The following is a 26,514-nucleotide window of genomic DNA, read 5'->3' on the forward strand; positions in this document are numbered from 1 at the left end:
GGAAGCCCCACATAGAGCGCACAGCAGAAATCTAGCCTGGAGGTGTTTTCAGGTCATATTTAGGAAAGTTCTTTATGCTGCACATAACTGAACGACAGAACGACCACCCGCAGGAGGCAGCGATGGTCACTGACTTGGATGGCCTTGAATTGGGCAAATTCATGGAGGAGGAGGCTACCTGTGGCTACTGGTGATGATGGCTCTGCTCTGCCTCCACAGCTGGTAGCAGCAATGCTTCTGAATACCTGTTGCTGAAAAGCGCAGGAGGGGGAGAGTGCTGTTATGCTCAGGTCCTGCTTGCTGGTTTCCCACAGGCATCTGGTTGGCCACTGTGAGAACAAAGTGCTGGCCTAGATGGGCCATTGGACGATCCTTCAGGCTCTCCTAATGTTCCGGTTTGGGGAAGCATGTGGCGTCCTCCTATTTCTCTGCTGCTGTGGTTTTGACATTTGGCATTCGCCTCTCATTCTCCTGGCTGAATTTGATCTTATTATCTCAAAGGTCACCTTGAGCATTCTTGGAAAGAAAAGGAAGGAAATTAAACAGGTTTATAAATAAACGCACCACGGGGCGGGTGGGGGGACGGGATCTGCCTCTGCCTTGGCAACAATTCAACAGCCCCAAATAAATATGGCAGAAGTGCGTTTTGTTGGGGAGCCCTGATTTTTTTGAATTTTATTGTTATTGATGCTGTTTTGTGCTGTTTTTAAGTCGCATTTTAATCCATGTTTTATATTTGCTGTTAGCCGCCCTGAGCCTGTTTTTAAACCGGGAAGGGCGGGATATAAATAAAAATTTAGTTAACCCCCTGCTCCATGCTAGGTGACATTCAAGCACCTGTCTTGTGCCTGGCGCTCACTGCATGCTAGATTTCCCCAGATGTGCAGGAAAGGTGCAGGAATCTCCCACCTGGGCGGGGGCTTCCAACTATATCCAGCCATTGCTCTTGTGAGGAATTCCAACTGGCTTTCCATTCATTAGCTGGGATTCCTACATTGCAAGGGATTCGGCTAGATGGCCCTTGAGGTTCCTTCCAACTCTACAATTCTATGGTTCTATGCCTTGGAAAGTAGTGAACTCTCAATCACTGGGGGGTGGGGGGGTTAAGCAAAGGTTGGATGTCTGTCTGTCTGTCAGGAATTCCTTTGCTACGATTCCTAGGCCACCCGCCTCCCTGGCAAGGCCATGTATAGTCAACGGAAAGCACAGAGAAGTCACACTGACAGCTTGCAGATGTGTGTTCCTCAAGATTGTTTAGATCTGGAGCCATTTTTGGAGCATGCTGTTAGCATTATGCTCTTGCCGGGACTGAGATGCCCCTTGTGAGAAATAATAAGGGGCGCGTGCAATGAGGCGGCCATCTTGCGGCACCCGCTGTGCAAAACCTGCCTATCTCTTTCTATATCGGCAGCGCGGGTGAGCCTTCCTTGGACCCCCGCAAAAAGGGAGCTTTGCACCACCCTCTGCGATAACGTGGCTAACGGAGGGGGCGGGTTCACTGCAAGGCAATGGAAATGACATTGGCTGAGCCATTTCCCAGGAACCGTCACTTCTAAGGAGATAAATAGGAATGAGGGAGAATCAATCCAAGGCCTCTGAAACTGCAAATATTTAATTTCTCAGGGTGTCTGGAATTCTTCACTTGTCGTTTCCGACTGTTGTAAGCGGCTTCTAATATGGCCATTGTCTGAAATTAACGCCTCCTTATAGAATCATAAAACTGTAGAGTTGGAAGAAACCTCAATAGTCATCTAGTTCAACCCCCTGCAGTGCAGGGACCCTGGTGTCCGAAGAGTGCAGAACAGCAGCTAAAGCCCCCAATACTGAACTGCATTACATGGAAAACTAAATAAAAAAATTCCTTCCAGTAGCACCTTAAAGACCAACTGAGTTAGTTCTAGGTATGAGCTTTCGTGTGCATGCACACTTCTTCAGATACACATGTGTATCTGAAGAAGTGTGCATGCACACGAAAGCTCATACCTAGAACTAACTCAGTTGGTCTTTAAGGTGCTACTGGAAGGAATTTTTTTATTTTGTTTTGACCATGGCAGACCAACACGGCTACCTATCTGTAAATGGAAAACTAACTCATTACATGGGAAATTTACCCATTATTTAGAAGGGAAAATAACAGCGACCTCTTTTTGTCTATGGTGGGATTTTATTGACTACATTTTTTTAAAAAAAAAAGGCATTTGTCTCTTCCGCAAGCCTTTCAAGAAATCTGGGGTAAGCAACAGGTAATTGGCTGAGAATTTTTCTCGATGTAATATAAAGATTTTTGCTCTTGCTACTCCTTGTGCTTCTGATGGTTTCAATTATGGGCTTACCTTTCTGTATATATTGCAAGCCATGCGCGCCGCACACCACTTGCTCTCACATTTCTTCTTTTTAAATATTCATAAAAAATTATTACACTTTGTAGCTGAGATGGTCATACATCAAACAAGTTTGTTGTCGATAAAATTAGTGAGGGGAAGAAAAAGAAAAAAAAAGGAAATGATATGAAGGAGAAAAGAGTTAAGCATAGCAAGAGAGAAAGAGAGACTTTATGCTTGGAAAATATCTGTTTCTGATGGTAGAGCAGATAATAGGAATAGCCTGGGTAGAATATTCATAGAGAGAGTTGATATTTTGCCCCTCCAAGAGAGTTGTAGTGTCTGCCACCTTTTCAACTTTCATCTGTTTGCATGCTTATATTATTGCAGTTTTGATCAATGGGTTATTAGTGAATCTGGGTGCAACCAAACCCCTTAGTAGTTTATTGGCCTTTTTGTATTGAAATCTGAAGGCTTTGCAGAAGGTATTTATCACTTGAATTATCAAGTTTATTCAGAAGCCAACTGGTTTAATAGTACTGATCATGTAACTGGATGCTTCTCGAAAGGTGTTTGGAAAGTCCATGTATTTCGTATTGATGTTTTTAGTTTGGTAAATGATAATGCTATATCATTTGCATACAGTGAGATTTTGAACCTTGCAAGCCAAAGTTAATTCCATGAAGTCTTTGGTTGGTTCTTGTCAAACTTGCTAATGGTTCTAGAAACCTTTTGCAAACAATAACAAAGGTAATGAGCACCCTTGACATGCACCACAATGGTAATTTTAATGGCTTTAACAAGTAACAATTAGTAATGAAAACATTCACTCATGGGTCCTTATATAAGATGCCAATCCATTATTTGAATCTGCCACTAAGATCATTTATTGAAGGATTCTTATTGTTCTTGCTAGAATAGGCCATGCAACCGTATCAAAGCATTTTTTAAAACCAAAACAAAAAAAAGTGATTTTTGCTTTCATTTTTTTCTTAATTCAACCAATACTTCTGTTTTGTTATATTGTAATTTCCTATTTTTTATAAAAGTAGTTTGATCTGGATTTACATATTTATGTACACTTAGCAATTATGGAGGACCATTTTGGCATCTTGGTTTAGTAAAGAAATTGGTCTATACGTTTGGGGTAGTTTAGGATCCTTATCATGTTTAGGAATAAAATGAATTATAATTTCTGATCATGAATCCTGGAGTTTTTTTATTGAGAGAGATGCATTGTTGTATAGTAAGATCTTACTTTATTGGGGAAAGGTTTATCGAATTTGCTGGTCAAGCCATCTGGCCCATATGCAGTGAAAAAATTATGTTATGTACCTCTTCCTTGGTGACTTTTGATTCCGAGACTTTGAGAACTTAAGCTGACACTTTAGGCATCAGAATGTTTAGAAAGGCTTTATGAATCTGTTCTTGAGTTTGTTGGGTTTTCTGGTGTATCTAAATATTGATAGAATTGTTGAAAAGAATTTGCTATTTCTGCTGGAGAGTTGCCCTTTTATTTTTATGTTCTATAGATGGAATTAAGGTTTTTGCTTGTCTATCTTTTAGTTGATAATGAATGCTATTTAGATGGTCTGTGTTACTATGTTCAAACAATTGTTATTTGACCAAATGTGTTTTTTGAATTTTTCAGTTTGAATTTATTGATACATCAATATTATGGAATTTAATTGTTCCACTGCCTCCAGATCATGTCTTCGTTTGTGATTTATTTATTTATTACTTTTATATATTGCCTCTTTCTTCCAGTGAATTTAAGGTGGTGTACCTGATTCTCCTCTTCCCCATTTCATCCTCACAACAACCCTGTGAGGTAGGTTAGGCTAAGAGATGGTGACTGGCCCAAGGTCACCCAGTGAGTTTCATGGCTGAGTGGGGACTGTTTCTTTTTCTATGATTGTTTTGAATTAAATCTCTTTCCTTTTGGGTAAACTGTTTCCATTTATATGGGGGGTTTTTAATCAAAAATTCATGAATATGGGCTTTCGCTGCATCCCAGACTACCAATCAGGTTTCCTCTGGCATAATATTCTGACTAAAAATACTAATAATTCAAGATGTTGTGCTATCTTATCTCTAATTTTGCAAAATGAAGTTGTCTAACTGCCATTGTTTATCAGATCAAGCTTCTGCAAATTATTTATTTATTGAAACTGGGGGGTGATTGGGTGGATTCGAGTTTCATTCATCTTTGCTTAAAAATATATAAATACAGAAATATAAATTATAAACATGAGAATAGGAAGTGCAACCTTTATCAGTAGGATAGCAGAATTTACAAATATATGTTAATCTGTGTTCTTCCACCTCTCATTTCTTATGATGGTACTTTTATTAAATCCTAGAAACATAGAATTGTAGTGTTGGAAGGGATCCCAGGGGTCATATAGCCAACCCCCTACAAGGCAGGAATTACAACTATTCACTTTCCACTCTGCATATTATCACAAATATCCAGAGAACCAGCTTTATCGTTTCTACTTGTAGATTTAACATCCCATGCAAGCCTTGGTTTAGCTTTTATGTGTTTGCCCCATGAAGTTCTGTTTTGCTGTTTGGGTTAGGTGGATAAAATTCAAAAAAACGCTTTCCGAAAAGAATAAAATATCACCCAATAATTTACCGTATATTGTATTAGGCTCAGTGACAGGCTACCTGGAGGGTTGTATTCTGATGTATAAACCTGCCTAGGCTCTGAGATCTATGGGGGAGGCCCTTCCCTCCATCCTGACTCACTCCTGGGCCTATTTGGTGGGGGGGGGGCGTGGGACAGGGCCTTCTCAGTGCTGGCTGCTCCCAGACAACTTTGGAACTCCCTGCCTAGAGAAGCTAGACTAACTCCCCCATAACTGACATTCTACCAGCAGGCAACTGTTTCATCCTGGCAGGCCTTTCATTGAATCAATTGTAGAGTTGGAAGGGAGCCCAACGTCATCTAGTCCAACCCCCTGTGATGCAGGAATCCCATCTAAAGTTCCCTGTTTTTAAGGAAAGGGTTTTTTAACTTCTTTGCAGAGAGCTGGGCTAGATGACCTCCTGCGGAAGTGAGTTCCAGGGTTTAACTCTGAGAAGAGGACTTCCCTTTATCCATCATGAATCTCTCAATATTCAGTTTTGTTGGTTGTCTAGTGTTAAGAGAGAGGGAGAGAAACTTTTCTCTACCAATTTCCTTGCTCAGGTTGCAAGGCTGCCCTTTCCATTGATGGATCCATGTGGAGAGGATGTGAGATGCCTCCCGGTCCCTGCAGTCACTGGCTCCTTACTAGCCTATCTCCAGCAATTGGGGGGGGGAGGTTTGACACGAGAGTTGTGGGCTCACTTTGACATCTGGATTGAGGGTGGCTGGTGGCTGATGCACACACCGAGTGGCAGGCTGGCTTTTTCCATGTGGATGGCAAAGGGCACCCTTGTCACTGATGGCTGCCTGGTTGCAAATGTGCACTGTTTGCTGCCTCTCCTCGCAGAGATGAAGCCTCATCCCTGATCCCAGAATGAGGCTTGCTAATGATTTCTTAAAGGTGCTTTTGGACAATCCTAAGAACATAAGAAGAGCCTGCCGGATCAGACCAGTGGCCCTTCTTGTCCAGCATTCTGTTCTCATCGGGGCCAAATGCCCCTACGAAGATAGATATCTAGATAGACATCCTCTTGACTAGTGGGTTCCATAGGAACACACAAAGAGTCTTCTGGATTGAGAAGAATACAGTGAAGGAACCTGCCTGATATCAGTAGGGGGGAGTTCCAAAGTGAAGTGCTGCCACACTGAACAATCAAGTTCTTACAAATGAGGATCAGGGGTTACCTGTAGCCAGTTCCACGGACTGAAGTGGACAAATATGTGGAGTTAGTGGACCTATATATGGGCATATATACGCTTTTGCAGGTAAATTGGTCCCAAGTTGTAAAGGACTTTATATCCTGACAGTAACCCCATGAATGTGCCCCAGTAGTATATTGGCAACAAGTGCAGATCTTTGAGCACAGGTGTTAAATGCCAGCAAGGCCTTACTGCTGGCAGAAATCCTGTAAAGATGCCTGGTTTTGCACTTGTTGGTTAAACTGAACTAAGGCAAGTTCGTAATGAGTCCATTACGAAACTGCCACTGACCTGGGATGTCACTAAGGAGCAAAAGGACCCTTGCGGGGAGAGAAGGGCTCATTAGCTGCAATTCTTGAATTGCAAGGGATTGGATGGGTCCCTTCCAAATCTACAGTACAGGGTTACCTCTGGTTAAGAACTTAATTCGTTCTGGAGGTCCATTCTTAACCTGAAATTGTTCTTAACCTGAAGCACCACTTTAGCTAATGGGGCCTCCTGCTGCCGCCGTGCCTCCGGAGCACAATTTCTGTTCTCATCCTGAAGCAAAGTTCTTAACCCGAGGTACTATTTCTGGGTTAGCGGAGTCTGTAACCTGAAGAGTCTGTAACCCAAGGTAAAGGTAAAGGGACCCCTGACCATTAGGTCCAGTTGTGACCGACTCTGGGGTTGCGGCGCTCATCTCGCTTTACTGGCCAAGGGAGCCGGCGTACAGCTTCCAGGTCATGTGGCCAGCATGACTAAGCCGCTTCTGGTGAACCAGAGCAGCGCACGGAAACACCGTTTACCTTCCCGCCGGAGTGGTACCTATTTATCTACTTGCACTTTCAAACTGCTAGGTTGGCAGAAGCAGGGACCAAGCAACAGGAGCTCACCCCATCACAGGGATTCGAACCACTGACCTTCTGATCAGCAAGTCCTAGACTCTGTGGTTTAACCCACAGCGCCACCCGCGTCCCTAAGGTACCACTGTATGATTCCATGAATGCAGCGGCAGAGAGTTGCCCACCCAGCTGGGAAAGCCTGTTAGAACACAAATGTCTTCCAGTGTTTCCAGAACACTGCTTGTGGGGTGCAGCTTGGGGGTGCCTGCCGCATCTTGAGAGAGGCACCGTTCCTGAGAACAGGGGCAGCCATAGGAAGGTGCTGCTCTGAGTAACAATGGAGTGTGGGGCTTGTGGAATCTTTGGTACTTGGAAGAGAGATTCCTTCCCCCCATCCCTGACCCCATCCCTGATCCCATAGGGGTCCAAAGGTGCTCTGGCCCTCATTACCTTTTGTGGCTACTCAGCTGCGAGCCATATATTCCCAGAAGGCAAAGGTCTTGATCTGCTCCATCAAAACCAGAAGGAAAAAGAGGAGGATTTGGGTCTGGAGTCCACCTCTCCCCATAGCTGGAGAATGGTAGTCAGCCAGCTCTCTGGAAGGCTCCCTTGTCTCTATAAAGAGAGCATAGCCTGGGCATGTTTTGCGTGGGGCTGGTGCAAAATGCGAAGAATGTGCAGATTTTGGAGTTTGTTTCTGGTTTGAGAGTTTTTTGTTCTTGTTGTTCTATTCTTCTCTCTTTGCTGCTCCAGCTGCCTGAATCAGCCCATTGTAAAAAGCCTGTATACTTTGTTAAAAGCCCACAGATTTAGTATTGCAGGGGACTGGACTAGATGAACCTTGGGGTCCCTTCTAACTCTACTACTCTATGATACACAGCGCATAGTTAAACAATGGAACTCAGTCCCCAGGAAGCAGAGATGGCCAACCTGGATGGCTGCAAGAAAAGATTAGACAAATTCATGGAGGGCTATTGATGGCTGTTAGCCCCTCTTGTGGTTTCCAGCAACTGGTATTCAGAAGCATTGTTGCCCCTGTTAAGGCAGAGCATAGCCATTGACAGCCCTCTCCTCCTCCATGAATCCATCAAATCCTCTTTTAAAGCCACTCTCAACTGGTGGGTCCCTGACTCCTGCGGGAGGGAGTTCCGCAGTTTAACTAGGCACTTTCTTTTACCTGTCCTGAAGCTCCTTGGGAAACAGTCGCTGCCTCCCAGGGTTGCTGTTGTGGCGAGTCAACTAAGACGAGGAGAACCACCAAGCCTGTCACTTTGAGTTCCTTAGAGTAGCAGGTGGGATAGAAATGGAATAAATAATTACCTCCCAACATTCAGCTTCACTGGATCCCCACGAGTTCTGGAGTTATGATCAGGCTGTGTGTGTGTGTGTGTGTGTGTGTGTGTGTGAGAGAGAGAGAGAGAGAGAGAGAGAGAGAGAGAGAGAGAGAGAGAGATTGGGGGTAGAAAAGAGCGAGGAAAGAAAATCAAAATATCACCTTTCCCCCAGTGCAATTCTTGCTCCCATCCCTACTCTGAGGCTACTGGGGGGCGGTGTCTGGGCTCCTCCCCGACTGCGCTGGGCCTGGCAGGCGACTGGCCGCCTGGCGAGGTTTTGCCTCTGCCCCCGCCCAGGCGCACCACTCACGCGCCTCAGCTGCGAGAGGAGAGCGGAGGTTCGAGCTCGCTGCAGCGGCGGCGGCACTTCGGAGCCGGGATGCCCGGAGCCCTTTGCTGAGGAGAAGGCAGGTGCGTCCCGGGCTGGGGGGAGGGGGGCTTGGAGGGGAGGGGGCTTCCCTCCCGTATGAAGTTTGTAAGACTCCTCCCCCCCTCCTGGATCTTCCCCTTTCTCCAAAGGGGCCAGGAGAAGAGGAGCATCAGTGCCCTCCCCGGGAAGAAGATGCTAGCAACAGCCCGGGCAGGTGTGCTCAGTCGGATCCCCAGGAAGAGAAGATGTTGTCTCCCCAACGGCACCTTGCTGCAGCGCGTTCCTAGGCTGGTAGCCCCCTTCTCTGGGCGACTGCTTTCCCGCCCCACCCCCCTGATAGCAAGTTGGCTGGGTGCCCCAAAGATGGGGAGGGGGGCTTCCCCAGGCGATCCCACAATCCCTTAACACAGTCGAAGTCGTGGGCAACCAATGAAGCTGAAAGTTGGACTTAGAGTGGATAAAGTAATGCATTTAAACTGCAACACTCCCTCCTGTGGGAGGCAGGTACGGCTACCTATTTAGATGGCTTTAAAAGAGAGATGGACAAATTCAGGGAACAGAGCATTAGTGATTACTAGTAGCCACAGTCGCTATGTTTTGCTTCCATAGTCGGTGGCAGCAATGTTTCTGAATACCTGGATACCTCAGGAGGGGAGAGGGGTCTTGCTTCCCATGCAGGCATCTAGTTGGCACTGTGAAAACAGGATGCTGGGCTGGATGAGCCAGTGGCCTGACCTAGCAGGGCTCTCCTGATGTTCTCATGGAACCTCCAGCTCCAGAGGTAGTCTATCTCAATTCTTAAGTTCTTTGGGGTATGTTTTTAAGCATTGCTTTTGGTCTCCATCTGAGGATTCTTCCTTTGCCCCCAAACTGCCCCCACTGATGACAGTCGTTTAGAGCAATGGATGAAGGATGGCCAGGGTCGGGCTCGCTTTGGTCCAACCCTGTCACACACAACCCTGCAAAATGTAGCTGCCTCTTCTTTTTCGCCAGAAGCAACTTCTCAGAAGTTCTCTCACCCAAAAGGGTGACCAAGATCCTGGTTGGACTAGATGACCCATGGGTTCCCTTCCAACTCTACAATTGTAGGATGCTATGATCCAGAGTCTAGAGCAGCCTTTCGCCATCCTGGTGCCCTCCATAAGTTTTGGACTGTGACATCCATCTGCTCCTTCCAGCACAGCTGTTTGGTCAGCTGAGAGCCAGCCAAGTGGGTGAAGACTGGAGCCCTCATTCTCTGGACTCTTGTGGGTGGCAATGATCCATAGGGTGCTCCTGAGACTGGGTGGCCAAGCGGAGGGAGAGTTTTGTTCGTTCTTTGCATCACACAGCCAGCCTCTTCTGGAAAATGCTCAAAGCAGGGCATCAGGCTCCATTTGCCATCCACCCTGTTTTTCAACAACCCCGCAAAGAAAGTCAGGCAGAGGAGCGGCAACTGACCCAGAGCCACACCAGGCAGCTTTGCAGACTGTACATCCTCCCACTAAGGTTAATGGCACTGGGGTGTGTTTTTTAATGCCCGTGCCACAGCCTCAGTCCCTACACAGTGTCAGGCCAATTAGTGCTTCTAGATCCTGTTATCTACACTGGCTGGCAGCTGTGGCTGTTCAGGATTTTGGGGAGCAAACATTCCCAGGCCTACCTGGAGATGCTGCTGGGGATTGAACCTGTATGCAGAGCAGGTGCTGTCCCCATTCAGCTACAATCCTTCCTCTAAAAAAGTTTATGGTTCTGAATTAAATAGGAAGTAGGAAGCTGCCTCAGAGCAACTGGTCAGGCAATTGTTCCATCTTGATCACGACTTTTTACACTGTCTGCCAGCTGCTCTTTGGGGCTTCAGGTAGGGGGCTTTGCTGGCCTACCTGGAGACACCATTGTGGATTGAACCTGCAACCTTCTGCATGCAAGTCAGGTGCTTTTCCCCTCTGCTGCAGCTAAAAATAAACACAAGATTCTAGTCCTTATGGGTCAGAATAAAGGGCTGAATTAAACAGAACTATAGGAAGCTGCCTTATACCACTTTACTAGACCATTGTTTCACATTGGTTTGTACTGTAAATTATGTTTTTGTGCACTCTGGCTTCAGTCACGGTGCTCCGTTGTGCAAGAAGCGGTTTAGTCATGCTGGCCGCATGAGCCGGAAAGCTGTCTGAGGACAAACGCTGGCTCCCTTGGCCTGAAAGCAAGATGAGTGCCACAACCCCACAGTCACCTTTGACTGGACCTAACCGTCCAGGGGTCCTTTACCTTTTTACCCTTTACCAGTACTATAAACACTGACTGCCAGCAGTGGGTGTCCAGGGTTCCAGTCAGGGGGCTTTCTCCTAGCTCTACCTGGAGATGCTAAGATTGAACCTGGGGCCTTCTGCATGCAAAGCAGATTCTCTACCCCTGAGCTACAGCCCCTTGAAATCTCTCTCTAGAGTCATACACACACACACACTTCTAATTTGGCCCATGGAGTGTAGGTCAGGGTAGTGACCTGAGCTTGACTCTCCAGCTCACACGTCTTCCAACAAACCCATTCCAGGTTTGCTGGGAAATCATAGAATCATAGAAGGGAACCCAAGGGTCGTTTAATCCAACTCCCTGTAATGCAGGAATCTCAACTAAATCATCCATTGCAGGTGGCCATCCAAACTCAGTTTAAGAACCTCCAAGAAAGGAGGTCTGTTCCACTGTCAAACAGCTCTCACCATCAGAAAGTTCTTCCTGGTGTTTCATCAGAATCTCCTTTCTTGTAACTGGAAGCCATTGGTTTGGGTCCTACCCTGAGGAACAGGAGAAAACAAGCTTCCATGTGACAGCCCTTGAAAATGGCTATCACATCTCCTCTCCATCTTCTCTTCTGCAGGCTAAACATGCCCAGCTCTTTCAGCCGTTCCTCCTAAGGCATAGTTTCCAGACCCTTGATCATATTGCTCACCTTCCTCTGCCCACCTTCTAGCTTGTCCTTATACCCCTTAAATGGTGGTGCCCATAACTGGACACAGGCAGAATATAGCGTTACTATGACTTCCCTTGATCTGGGCACTCAGCGTCTGCTAATGCAACCTAGAGTAACATTAGCCTCTTTTGCCGCTGCATCACACTGTTGGCTTAGTATAAGCTTGTGGCTCATACTAAAACCCCTGTATCCTTTTCAATCCACTTCTGTCAACCCAGGTGTCCCTTGTGTTTTATTAGTGCATTTGTTTATCCCTGCCTAAGTGTGGAACCTGACATTTGTCCCCCTTGAAATCCATTTGGTATGTTCAATAGGGGCAAATGTAAGGTTCTACATCTAGGCATGAATAACCAGATGGTTAGGTTATAAACAGCACTCAAGTAGCCAGGGCTGGACTTGGAGGTAACAACGGCCATTGGACCAAACGTAGAATCCTAAATTGTATTTGGAAGTGACCTCGAGAGTCATCTAGTACAACCCCTTGCAATTCAGGAATCAGTGGCCTTTCTGTTTAAGACAAGGTTGTTAGTGGCTGTAACCACCTCAGCCCCTCAAAGGGCCTTGAATTGCAAAGGTGAGGTTAACCTTCAAGCTAGTCACGGATTTGGGAGAACCAATGGTGAGTTTGTGGACGAAGTAGTTGAATTCTGAATCTGGTTACACTTCAGTTTGGGTGGGCAGGATCCTTTCTCCCCAGAGCCCTGTTGAGTCAGGATGGCATGAAGCTAAACATGGGAAGATTCAGGATAAAAGGAAATGTTTCTTCACTCAGCGCATGGTTAAAATGCAGAGCTCCCTCCAGCAGGAGGCAGTGGTGGCCACCAACTTGGATGGCTTTAGAAAAAGAATTGGACAAATTCATGGAGGGGAAGGCTATTGATGACTACTAGCAAGGATTGTTAAATTCTTTCTCCCTCCATGGTCAGAGGCAGTAATGCTTTTATAAATACCAGTTGCTGAAAGGGAGATGAGAATGCTCAGGTGCTTTGGGGTTTCCTTTGAGGGCATCTGGTTGGCCACTGTGAGGACCAGACGTTGGAGTATGTGGGGCACTGGGCTGATCCACCAGGATCTTCTTTTGCTCTTATGTCAGAAGATGCTATATTGAACACTGGAACTTCTCTGCAACAGTGTTCCACAAGAGGGATGGCTTTAAAAAAAAAAAAAAAAAAAAAGACTGGGCAAATTCAGGGAGGAGATAGCTACTAGTCAAGATGACCCTGTGAGCTTAGGAAGTGAGAGGGCTCTTGTGCTCTTGTCCTGTCTATGGGTCTCCCATTGGGGCATCTGGTTGGCCACTGTGAGGACAGGGTGCTCGACTAGATGGGCCCACTTTGCCCTGATCCATCAGGGGCTCTTCTGGGGTTCATGCAGATTGTTACAGTTCTGCTATTCAGAACTGAATAATTCTAAACTTTCAGATTCTAACACGGAGAAGAAGGGTTGATTCACCAGAATCACAGAATTAGAAAGGACCCCAAGGGTCACCTAATGCAGGAATCTCAACTAAAACCATTCCTCACAGCTGTCGATCCATCCTCTGCTTAAAAACCACCAAAGAAGGAGAGCTGACCTTCCTTTCCTTCTAGATTCCTTCCCTTCCTCAAAGAACCAAGGCAATTTAATCTCATTCTCACCCTTTTCTTGAGTCGGCTTTCTGTTTTAAGTGCCATAAGGCCGGCAGCTAACTTTAAATACTTGTGGGGGCTGCAGGAGGCGAAGTGTGGGGAAAACTCACTCCTAGGAAGGGTATTTATAATCAGCAGGTGATGCCATTGGAGGAGGATGGAATTGGAATAGGCAGCACAACAACTTAACTCCTAGTGGGGCATGAGGCTTAACTGGGCTCAGAAGAAGGATGTTTTGCAAACTTGCAAGACCTCCTCCTGCTCTCCAGATGTGTTGGACTACAATGCCCACCAGCTGCCAGGCAGCGCAGCTATCAGATGACCCTGGGGCTGGTGCAATTTGTAGGGGAAAGTGTTGTTTACAGAGAACCAGCCTGACAGAAGCTGCTTTAGACCCAGGCATACTCTAGGACTGTGGGATTCTTTTTGACCTGCACATAGTTTTCCGCCAGGCTCAAGAAAAAGCAAAAATAGAAGGAAAGAGAAAGAAGTTGGGTGTTCCTGCTCAGTAGGTGGTGGCATACCTGTCAACGTTTCCCTTTTTTTTAAGGGAAATTCCTTTATTCCGAATAGGATTCCTCGCAAGTAAAGGGAAAAGTTGACAGCTCTGGGTGGTGGCAGCAGGGGTTGTTGCCCCAGTGCAGTGGGTGGCCAGTCACCTACCCAGGCCAACCATGATAGTCAGTCCCCAGGTCACACAGGAGGCTTATTTGGGCTTGTCGTGGACAAATATCTACTCTACATCCCTGCAGTGTAGGAATCCCAGCTGAAGAATCCCTGACAAAAGGCCACCTGCCCTCCATTTCAGGACATCCATGGAAGGATATGATAAATAATAATAATTAATAGTAATACTTCAGTTGTGAAGCTCACAATTTCCATTTCTCAACCTCCCCCTGCCATGCTGCATGAATTCTGCCCCATTCCTGCTCTCCCAGACTTTGCCACAGAGAGAAAAAAGGAGCACAGATTCTCTTCTGGGCATTTGGGGCTTTTCATTTCTCATCCTTCTACCCACAACCCACCATGGGCACAGACCTGCTGCGATTCCTGCATTGCAGGAGCTTCGGCTGGATGACCCTTGGGGTCCTTCCCAACTCTACAATTCTAGGACTCTGTGACAATGGGGACAACAGCAAACACCAACACAGCTGTGCAAATGCCCCCAAATTACAGCTCTTCAGAGCAAAGCGATCGGTGGTTGACCCAAATGAGCACCTTTTGCCAGACAGCCGGGTTATTTTTATCCCAGCCTCCCTGTATGCAGGGAAGCCCCAGAGCTCTTCCTGACAGCTTAACGCCCAAAGAAATGGCCAAAAATGCAAGCAGCTGCATGGATCCGTTATTGTATGCATACACACTCTGCCCCACAGGAACAATAGAATCGTAGAGTTGGAAAGGACTCCCAAGGGTCATCTAGTCCAACTCCCTGCAGTGCAGAAATCACAGCTAAAGCATCCCTGGCAGACAGCCACCCAAACTCTGCTTAAAAGCTTCCAAGGAAGGAAAGTCCACCGCCTTCCGAGGGAGTCTGTACCAAGGGACTCCCTCTGTCGGAACAGCTCCTGCCCTCAGGAACTTCTTCCTAATGTTCCTTTCTTGTCATCTGAAGCTTCAGGTTCCGGTCGTGAACAAGCTGTCTCCATCTTCCAGGTGGCAACCCTTCAGATATTTGAAGGTGGATCTCATGTCTCCTCTCAGTGTCCTCATATCCAGGCTAAACATCCCCATCTCCCTCAACCATTCCTCATCAGGCTTGGTTTCCAAGACCCTCCATCATCTCTGTCACCCTCCTCTGCACACCTTTCCAGCTTGTCAATATCCTTCTGCAGAGGGTCTTTTTGGGGTGGGGGTTGCTCAAGAGATACACAAGTGGTCTTTAAACCTGGTTCCCTCTCCGGGAACCATCAGAACAAAAGAGGGAGGGAGGGAGTTATTGCATAAAAAGCATAAGAAAAGCTTGCTGCATCCAGCCAGTGGCCCATCCAGCTTAGCATCCTCTTCTCACAGCGGCCAACCTGATGCCCATAGGAATCCCTCAAGGAGGACCCAAGAACAACAGCCCTCACACACACACACCCATGGTTTTTAACAACTTAATAGCTCTCTTCTCTATGGATTTTTCTAATGTTGTTTTAAAGCCATCGAAGTTGGTGGCCATCACTGTCTCCTGTGGGAATTCCATAGTTCTTAACTGGGATCATAGACACTTCCCTAAGGTTACCAAATTCCCCCCCCCCCAATGAATCCAGGGACACTTTTCAACTTCAATGGCTTTTGTCAGGGGATTGATTTGTAAATCTGGGGACTGTCCCCAGGAAACAGGGACGTCTGGTAACCTTACTCTACCCCAGAAGCCAGAGATTCCCCAAACCAGCAGGGACTGGGTTAACAGCACAGCTTGCTAAACACAGGGAAATAATTCGTCTTCTAGCAATGCTGAAGGGAGAAAATAAAACACACACACTCACTTGCCTTCTATTTAGGGCAGCATCGAAATTAGCCACCCAGTGGAGGAATCTGGCCTTTTGAGCTGCCTGAAGGCTGATCAAGAATTAAGAGAGAAAATAAAAAAATTCTCCTCCTTGCCACCTGGGGGCGGGGGGGGGGGGAAGGATCTGCTATTGAAAGATGATTCCCACAGCCAGTGGGAAGAGGGTGATAGCAGAGGCAGATTTAGGGTAGTGGTAGGTGACTCCCTAATGAGGAGGACAGAGACAGCAGTGTACAGAAGCAACAGGATGTCCTGGGAGTTGTGTTGTCTTCCAGGTACAAAGGTTAACAACAGAGCAGAGAAGTTGCCAAGCTGACCACAATTCACCTTCCTTTTGATTCATAGGGGGTACAAATGACACTACCAGACACAGAGTTCAACATACAGCAAAGGGACTATGAGAGTCTGGGCAGGAAGCTGAAGGACTTCTGAGCACAGGTGGTTTTTCCATCACTCCTTCCTGTTGAAGGTCATGGCTCAGGAAGAAAGAGGAAAATACTGGAAGTAAACCACTGGCTGCGCAGGTGCTGTCGCCAGGTTAGGTTTGGCTTCCTTGTCCATGGTCTCTGCTTCCTTGAGGAAGAACTTCTTGCCAGAGATGGATCGCACCTGACATTGGTTGGCAAGGATGTGTTTGCTAATCGTCTCACAAACCTGATCAGGATTGCTTTAAACCAAATCCTGAGGGTGGGGTTGGGGAAACAATATTACAAACCACTGGGGAATACCTGGTACTGGGAATAATAGCTTCACTGATGCACAGGAAACTGAGGTGGTCCTCCAGAAACCTGCTAAAGGGCAGGGAACTACAAGAAGGAAGCAGCTAGAGGGAATGACTCAAATGCACAAAGCAGGAACACCATCTGGGGGGGGGGGCTGAGGGCTACCTCAAATTTTTGAGGGAAGGGCCCCCTCAAAATTGCACGACTCCGCATAACATGCTCACCTCACTCGCACACGCTGCAGGGTGTGCTGATGTCACTCACACAAGCCGCATGGCATGTACACAACATGTCAGCACACCCTGCAGCATGCGCACATGGCATGAGAATGCCCCATGGTGTGGGTGCATAACATCAGCACTTTCTTGGTCAATGTATGCCATTGGGTAGGGGAGGGGTACATTGAGATGAGCAGCTAGTTTTATTGTGCTATTGAATTTATCCCAAATTTTCCTGCCTGCTTCTCACCTCAACATCTTGCAAATTAAGTGTCTTCCCACTTATAATACATACAGTGGTACCTCGGGTTAATTCGTTCTGGAGGTCCGTACTTAACCTGAAACTGTTCTTAACCTGAAGCATCACTTCAGCTAATGGGGCCTCCCGCCGCGCCGCCGGAGCATGATTTCTGTTCTCATCCTAAGCAAAGTTCTTAACCTGAAACACTATTTCTGGGTTAGCAGAGTCTGTAACCTGAAGTGTATGTAACCTGAAGCGTATGTAACTTGAGGTACCACTGTACTGAAAACCATCAGTGCCATGCTGATATAGTGGCATCTAAGGTTGATCTTGTCTGGTTCATACACTGAGCCACTAGGTCCCAGAATTTATGCTCCCTTTGTTCAGACACTGCCAGCCCTAATTCTTGCCACTGTCATGTCACAAAATTCACTTTTTTATTCTTTAGGATTTTCTTATATGCCACTCTTATCTCACTCATATTTCCCTTATTAATTTCAGAATGTTCTCCCCCCCCCAAAAAAAAAAACAACAACAACAACATGATAGCTCATAAAAGATCTTGTTTTGTCTCCTTGCATTGCCCATCAACTCAGCTTCTTTAGTTTCCCTGTATACCACTTGTAGCACTGGGATTGATCAGATAGCATCTGATGACTGTATTAACATACAGAAAATCCAAGACCGTATTTGTTAAATTGTTCATAAGGCAATGTCACCAGAAGCCTATGTATATCGTCATTCATCTTCAAATACCATTTCACTCTCATCATACCCAAAGATTTGCCAGCTGCACGAGGGTTCTGCCGGGAGCAGGCAGTCCAAGACAAGGGCTAAGATAATTGAAAGTGGGAAACGGTCGCTTTCAGTTCTTACCAGGACATCTATTGATTTCACCAAGCTGAAGAGTGGTGAAGCTGTGAAGTAGTCTATGACATTTCCTCCCTTATTGTGTAGAAAAGTAAGTTGGCGATTTGAAGCATCCCTGGACACGCATCTAATATTTAAAAAGTCATGCAGAAACTCCCCTATTCTAGGAGTTTCCGGCCTTGACGGTTGACTTTCTTGTCCATAGAAGTGCAAGGGAAGGGGAAAAAATATCCTCCAGGTCTAGCCTTTGTGGTACTAGAATTCTCTCTGAACCATCCAGATGCTGACGTTAAAATCCCTGAATAGTAGAATTTGGGCACCCCACTTATTTGAGCTATAAGAGTTGTTGGATCCCTCCAAATCTTAGCCACCATTGCTAAATATTAATGCAGGAAAATGGGCCTCCTGCCACTGCATTAAGCTGTAGTGGCAGGAAATATTCACAAAGGACACCAGACTCCACAGCACAGATTTCCCCAGCTTAATTCAGTGAGTGGTCAGGGGCAGTGGTCCAACCCTCACTTCCTCATCCCTTTAATTGCTTCTTAACTGATGGAAAACTTTCCTAGGAGCATCCCTGTAAATGCAAGGGATCTTGTAAGCAGATAATATTTCTTGTAAGCAGATAATATCAGATTTTTGCAGGAGCATTGTCAAAACTTTGTCTCATTTTCTGTTGTCCCACCGTTCCAGGTTCCAAGTGACAAGGAAAGCTCCACATAGAGTGCATTATAATAATCCAGTGTTTTAATGATATTAATACTATTTTTGAACATATATGTGTGTGTGTGTGTGCAATCTTGCCATCTGATTTTGAAGAATATGTAGGAACTGGGATGCATTTAGACAGCTGAGTTCTGGTTTTGATGATCCACTTTAAATATGGTGGGAAATTGAGACTGGGGAAAAACTATTATTATTTCTTCTTTGCAGAAAATCAAGCGGGCGCCTTCAGACGAGGAGTGCTTCTTTGAGCTGCTGAGCAAATTCCAGAGCAACCGGATGGATGACCAACGCTGTCCCTTAGAGGAAGGCCAGAAGGAGACCGAAGAAGCTACAGTGGCCACCCTGGTGCCTGCCCTGGAGGAGAAGACCTGTAAGCTTTTGTTGAGCTGCTCCCAGGGCCCTTGCTGTGCTGGGCTAAATATGTGCCCCCATCTGTCTTAAATAAGGGCAGATAAAAGGAAGGATATCTTCAGGCAGCACTGTTAATCTGCGGAAATTCTTCCTGCAGGTACCATTGAGGGTCACCAACTTGAAGGGCTTTAAAAAAGAATTAGACGCATTCATGGGCGAGAGGGCTATCATTGAAACTGGATGTTGGAGGGTTCATGGCAGAGAAAATAAATTCATGCAGCACAGTGATAATTTGTGGAACAAATTATCCCACAAGAGACGATGATGACCACCAACTTGGATGAACACATTCTGAACTCTGTGCTGCATTAATACGTCTATCCTTTTATCCAGCCCTGCAGCTGGATCAGGCCAAATATCCTGTTCCCACAATGGCCAGCCAGATACCCTAAAGGGAAACCCACATGCAAGAGCACTCTCCCCTCCTGGGGTTTCTAGCAACTAGTATAATCAAGAAGCGTTTACTGCCCCCAACTGTGGAGGCAGACCATAGCCATCTTGGCTAGTAGCCATCAATAGCCTTCTCCTCCTCCTAAAGCAGTCCAAGTAGGTGGCCATCACTGCCTCCTGTAGGAAGCAGTTCCACAGATTAATTCTGTGCTGCAAAATGAATCCTCTCAACATTCACCTTCGTTGGATGCCTGCGAGTTCAAAGTCGACACTTCCTTGCATCAAAATATTAAGCAGGGGTTTGTGTGCATGGATCAAGAGAGGAAGCTCCAGAAAAAAACAGGCACAGGAGATGCAGGCAGAGTGCCAAAGCTGCGAGGCAGGCAGGAGGCAGTGTTGAAAAGGTCAGGCTGTGTTATGACAAGGAGCGGGGTTGAGCGAGGCTCTCTCGCTCCTAAAAATAGAAGGAGTGCTTCTTGTCGTCCCTGCTGATGCGGGAGCGCCCCTGGGGGCTCTTGCTTTCCTCCACAGGGCCCACACCTCCTCCTGCTTGCTTCAAAGTATTTGGACACATACAAAAGCACTGAGGAACCCATCTAGTCCAGCATCCTCTTCTCACAGTAGGCAACCTTGACATCTGAAGGGGGGGCATTCCACAGGGGGAGCACAACTACTGAGAAGGCCCTCTGATTGGTTCCCTGTAACTTCACCTCTCACAATAAGGGAACTGCCAGAAGGTCCTCAGAGGAGGACCTCAGTGTCTGGGCTGGACAATGGAGGTAGAGATGCTCCTTCAGGTATACAGGGCTGGGGCCATTTTAGGTCAATGGCCAACACTTCTAATTGTGCTCAGAAATGTACTGGGAACCAATGTAGATCTTTTAGAACCATTGTTAAATGGTCCCAGCAGCTGCTCCCAGTTACCAGTCTGGCAGCCGCATTTTGGTTTAGTTGTACTTTCCAAGTCACCTTCAAAGGTAGCCCCACATAGAGGGCATTGCAGTAGTCCAAAGTGTGTGTGTGGGGGGGAGATAACCAGGGCATTTACCACTCTGGAAGACAGTACAAAGGCAAGTAGGGTCTGAGCCTGCGTACCAGATGGAGCTGGTAAACAGCCGCCCTGGGCACAGAATTAACCAGTGCTTCTATGGACAGCTGTGAGACCAAAATGGCCTCCAGGTATCACACCTGGTCCTTCAGGGGCACAGTTACCCCATTCAGAAGTAAGGAATCCTCCCACCTGCCTGCCTCCTGTCCCCCAGAAAAAAAGTACTCAATCCAGTGACCACCATCCACCCTGCCCCCCAACCGACTCTGTTCACACATCTATCTAAGCTAGTGGGCACATCTTATGCCAGGAGTTCTGCAGAGTATGTGTATTGCAAGCTGCTGAGCAAGGGTTGTTGCTGGGACTAATTCTGAGCAGTGTGTTCCACAAGATGCTGGTATTTGCTGATAAAATCCTCGATTACTTCAGAGCAAGCAACCTGGAATAATTTCTAATCACTGCACTACAATTTGCTATTATTATCATTATCATTATCATTATCATCACAGAATTATAGAGTGGGAAGAGACTGCCAGCAGTCATCCAGCCCAGCCCCCTGCAATGCAAGAATCACAACTAAAGAATCCCTGATAGGTGCCCTTCCAACCTCTGCTTAAAAACCTCCAATGAATCCTGAATTCATAGGGTTGGGAGGGACTCTAAGAGTCATCTAGTCCAACCCAGGGTCTCCCCAGGGTTCTGCTTTTTAATGTACTTAGGTATACTGTAAGCAATTTTTTAAAAAAATCTTTATAAATGACTTAGATGTAGGAATTGAGGGGGATGCACACTGTATTTGCAGATGATGCTAAACTGAGAGGGGAGGCTAATACAGTGGTACCTCCAGTTACTAATTTAATTCGTTCTGGAGGTCCGTTCTTAAGCCAAAACCGTTCTTAACATGAGGTGCACTTTCGCTAATGGTGCCTCCCGCTACTCCCGCCGCTGGCGCACGACTTCCGCTCGCATCCTGGGGCAAAGTTTGCAACTAGGGGCATCTACTTCTGGGTTAGCGGAGCTCATTACCCGAAGCATTCGTTAAGGAGAACAGTACATAACCTGAGGTTCCACTGTACCACAGAAGATAGAATGAATTTCATTGAGATCAAATGTCAGATTCTGCACTTAGGCAGGAATAACCAGATGCACAGGTATAGGCTGGGGGACACCTGGCTTGACAGTAGTGGATGTGAAAAGGGATCCAGGGATCTTAGTAAACCACAAACTTGACATGAGTCAACAGTGTGATGCAGCAGCGAAAAAAGCTAATGCAGTTCTAGGCTGTATCTGCAGAAGGAAGGAATGGAAACTGAGCTTTCCAACTAAACTATTATGGTTATGATTATTATTTTCTTCATTGGAGATCTTAAAGCAGAGGCTGGGTGGCTACCTGCCAGGGACACTTCAGCTGAGTTTCCTGATTTGCAAGCGGTTGGACTAGCTGGAGACCCTGGGGATCATCTATTCTGTTTCTGCAATAACATTTCTTTCTTCCTACACTGGCAGCCCAGTCCTCAATGGCCTCCCCACAGACCGAGGAGCTCTTCGACCTCATCGCCAGCTCCCAGAGCCGGCGGCTGGATGACCAGCGGGCCAGCGTGGGCAGCCTGCCAGGCCTGCGCATTACCCCCAACAACCTCAGCCACCTCCGCAGGGAAGGCGGCACACAGCAGGAGCCAGGCGACGAGTTCTTCAACATGCTCATGAAGTGCCAGGTATGTTTTGAGCATGGCTAATCACTTGACAGCATTAAACCCACTTCAGAAACTGTCAGTTCCCGGCTTTTGAAAATCTTGGGGCTTATTTTTTTGCTCTGTTCTTTTTTGGGGAGGGTTGAAGTTGTGGAAGGGTACTCATCCAGCTCTGAAGGGGTCCTGTTCAGAGCACTGGTCCATAGAACCACTGAATTGCATACTCAAGTGAATTGCAGAGTTGGAAGGTACCCCAAGAGTCATCTAGTCCAACCCCAGACAATGCAGGAATCATCGCTAAAGCATCCATTGATTTAAAAATATCTATACCACGATACATTTTTAAATGTCTGAGTGCATAAACGCAAACTCATGTGAAACTTTAAAATCAGAAAGAATCTGACCATTATGGGGAAAAGATGTATTCTCAATTGCTTGCATAGGCCAAACAAAAGGGGACAGTATTCCAGAGGGCAGGGCAGATGACATAGGAACATAAGAAGAGCTTACTGGATCATCTAGGGCCATCTAGGCCAGCATGCTGTTCTCACTGTCACCAAATGCTACTTAGGATCTAGGAGTCCCGATAGACTGCCTCTGGACCTGGAGGCTTCTAAGAATGTCACAAAAGCATTTCTAGATCAGGCCAATGGCCCACCTAGGCCAGCATCCTGTTCTCACAGTGGCTAACAGATGCCTCTGTTGGGAAACGGGCAAGGAGGATCAAAGCACAAAAGCGCTTTACCCTCCTATGAGTCTCAGCAACTGGGATTCGAAAGCATTACTGCCTCCAACTGTGGCAGACAGAGCATAGCTATCATGACTGGTAGGCATAAATAGCCCTCTCCTCTGTGACATTGAATGCTCAGTTTCTTGTTGCTATAAAAAGAGCCGATCAACAACACTCCTGCAGGTGATCTCAGTGATGGAACTAGGATGTTACAGTTTCAGGCAGTCCCTTAGACCTAAGATGTCCAGGGCTTGACCCCAGCTCAGGAGATGACTAACTTGGATGGCTTTAAAAGAGAGCTGCTGAGGACTATTCGCCACAATGACTCTGCTCTGCCTCCACGGCCACAGGCAGCAATGCTGCCGGAAACCACAGGAAGGGAGAATTGGTGTTGCACTGGAATCCTGCTTACTGGTTTCACATTTAGGCACTTGGGCGGCCACTGTGAGAACAGGATGCTGGACTAGGCAGCCAGAGAAGATTATAGCATAGAATCATAGCATTGGGGGGGGGGGGGACCATTTGTCATCTAGCTCAACCTGCTGCAATGCAATTTCTGGGCAGCATTCCACCAGCTACTGGTCCTTGCTGATAAGGTTCTACATGACTTGGGGGCAAGTGACCCGAAGGACCGTCAGTGAGTGTTAACTACGCCAGTGTGACGTGGTGGTTAGAGTCTGGGAGATTAGGGTTCAAATCTGCCATTGGCCATGAAGTCCATGTTGGGGTAGTCCCTCACTCTCAGTCAACCTACCTCACAGGGTTTTTGTGGGGTGGGGGGAGAACCACGTATGTCCCCTTTAGATCATTGGAGGAAAGAAAATGCAATAAATAAACAATAATCCCAAGGATCATTTAGCCCAGCCTAGGACTTGCCAATCAGAAGGTCGGCGGTTCGAATCCCCGCGACGGGGTGAGCTCCCGTTGCTTGGTCCCTGCTCCTGCCAACCTAGCAGTTCGAAAGCACCTCAAAGTGCAGGTAGATAAATAGGTACCGCTCTGGCGGGAAGGTAAACGGCGTTTCCGTGCGCTGCTCTGGTTCGCCAGAAGCGGCTTAGTCCTGCTGGCCACATGACCCGGAAGCTGTATGCCAGCTCCCTCGGCCAATAAAGTGAGATGAGCGCCGCAACCCCAGAGTCGGTCACGACTGGACCTAATGGTCAGGGGTCCCTTTACCTTTACCTGCAGTGCAGGAATCACAACTAAAGAACCCCCAACCTTTGCTTTAAAACCTCCAAGGAAAGAGAGTCCACCACCTTTGGAGGTGGTAGTAGTAGTAGTAGTAGTAGTAGTAGTAGTAGTAGTAGTAATAATAAATAAATAAATAAATAAATAAATAAATAAATAAATAAATAAATAAATAATATCCCGCCCTCCCCAGCCGAAGCCAGGCTCAGAGCGGCTAACAACAGTAAAATAATAAAACATTCTAAAATCATTTCATTATAAAATCAGTTCAAATCAAATTAATGGCAACCATTAGGCTAGAGTTCTGTGAGGATTGCCAAAGGCTGTGCCTTGGCCAAAGGCCTGGTGGAACAGCTCTGTCTTGCAGGCCCTGCGGAAAGATGTCAAGTCCCGCAGGGCCCTAGTCTCTTGTGACAGAGTGTTCCACCAGATTGGGGCCACGGCCGAAAAGGCCCTGGCTCTGGTTGAGGCCAGCCTAAACTCCCTGTGGCCCGGGACCTCCAAGATGTTTTTGTTTGAAGACCGTAAGGTCCTCCGTGGGACATACCAGGAGAGGCGGTCCCATATTGTAGGATCTAAAGGGACACCCCCCCCCCGCAAGACTCATCAAATCCAAGTCAGTCCTAAACCGCCTGACTCTCTGCTCCTCTCTGTGATGTCTCCCTCCTTCACTTCTTCTTCTTGTTCCTCCTCCCCATCCCTAGTCCTCTCGCATCGATGACCAGCGCTGCGCAGCCCCCGATGCCACCCCACGCGGTCCCACTGTGCCAGATGAAGATTTCTTCAGCCTCATTCAGAGGGCCCAGGCGAAGCGCATCGACGAGCAGAGGGTGGACCTGGCCTTGGGTGAAGAGGAAGACGAAGAAGATGAAGCACAGCCCAGTCCCAGCTAAGACCGGTCCCCCGTGCAGGGTCTGGACTGAGCCCTAGTGCTGTGAGACGCAGGCGCTGGGGGGGGGGGCAAGACATTAGGGCAATCTCAACTGTAGCAGTCCCGCCTCAAGGGAGCGGCTCTGAGCAAGGCCCATTTCTTGGAGGGGGGCTGTTATCCTAGAGGTGCTGGGGATGGAAAGTTGAGTGTGCCTCTACCAGCAGGGGCAGTCTACCTCTAAGCTCCTAGAGACATTCATAAAAATGTACAGTTGGAAGAGTGCCCCTAAGGTTCAACTAACCCAGCCCCCTCCAATGCAGGATTCACAGCTAAAGCGTCCCTGACAGATGGCCTTCCATTGGTTTCAGGGAAGAGGACAGGAGTAGTGGGGGAGGGGGTTGCTTTTCACTCCTTCCCACATCTCCGAGCCCAGTCGAAACTGGAAATCAAGCCACCTGCAGGAATATCTCTGCCAAGATTCAATATATTCGCTAATTTATTCTATATACGATGTGTATACAATATAATTTTATTGAGGGGAGGGGTCCTTTATCTGCATGGTACTTTCCCCATCCCCATAAAAATCAAAGAGCTGCCAAATGAATTCTGTGGGGGAAGAGGGTGCTTATTAAACATTTTTGGAACACAAGGTCTTTTGGTGTTTTATTTCAGCTTCCGACTCTGAAACCAAGACGAAGCTGGGGGGGGGGGGAGAGAAGAGTCTAATTCGCCCCACATGGCATTTTGGGGTGGGGGTAACAGAGAAGGCTCACTTCCAGCTTCCCTGCCATTATTTGGCAAAGGGCCAAACCACATTCCAGGTGGCTCAAGCCATCCCTTCTGATGGATCCTGAAACCAGAATCCTCTCTTGGGATTTGGCCACCAGCCCCCACTTGAAATACTGTTTTGCCATTTTTTAAATAGCTGTTTCTCCTTACAAAAATCACACCTCAGCACTGTACAGGGTGCAACTTGGGGCCTGGCCCTCTTCTATGGATTTGGAGGCATAAATTGTAGGGTGCGGAGGGACCCCCAGTGGTCATCCAGCTGAGCCCCCTGCAAGGCAGGAATCACAACTAAAGCATGCCTGACAGGTGGCCATCCAACCAATCATGACATCGAATGACCAGCATATGGGTGGCCCTGCCCAGCTATCTGCATGGGGGAGATAAAAGAACAGGCCCACCATGCCAAGCACACCTGGTGCACAGCTTTGCATATAATTAGGGTTTTTTTAAAAAAAACACCCTGACGTTCAGAACATCAGAAGCGTCTGCTGGATCAAGTCAATGACCCACATAGTCCAGCAACACTTGCCTGCCAGAAACCAGCAAGCAATCCAAACACAAGAGCTCTCTGCTATCTTGTGGCTTCCAGAAACTTGTATTCAGAAACATTGCTGTCTGCAACTGTGGGGGTCAGAGCTTGGCCATCATGGCTAGATGCCATCAACACCTCTCTCCTACTGCATGAATTTCCCTTATCCTTCAAAGCCATCCATGTTGGTGTCAACAGCTGCCTTATGTGTCAGTACCATAGTCTAAGATGGACTTTCATTTATCTGACCTGAATCTCCCAATGTACAACTTAATTGGATGTCCACAAGAGGAAGAAAAACTTTTCTCCACTTTGTCCAGGCCGTGCATAATTTTAT

General features: G+C 47.0%; 1 protein-coding gene across 1 annotated transcript in view; it reads left to right on the forward strand.

Moving 5' to 3' along the window:
• The window catches only part of GPSM1 (G protein signaling modulator 1), a 53,791-nt gene extending 28,283 nt beyond the window's left edge, over nt 1-25,508 (forward strand). Inside the window, exons 12-14 of the mRNA XM_081847056.1 lie at nt 18,738-18,900; nt 21,886-22,094; nt 24,693-25,508. Of these exons, the coding sequence (XP_081703182.1) occupies nt 18,738-18,900; nt 21,886-22,094; nt 24,693-24,881 (561 nt within the window). The 3' untranslated portion in view covers nt 24,882-25,508. The remainder of the gene's footprint in view (nt 1-18,737; nt 18,901-21,885; nt 22,095-24,692) is intronic.
• Nucleotides 25,509-26,514: the final 1,006 nt, after the last annotated feature.

Source organism: Podarcis erhardii (assembly GCF_964252035.2).
Source record: "Podarcis erhardii genome assembly, chromosome: Z".
NCBI classification, from domain to species: domain Eukaryota; kingdom Metazoa; phylum Chordata; class Lepidosauria; order Squamata; family Lacertidae; genus Podarcis; species Podarcis erhardii.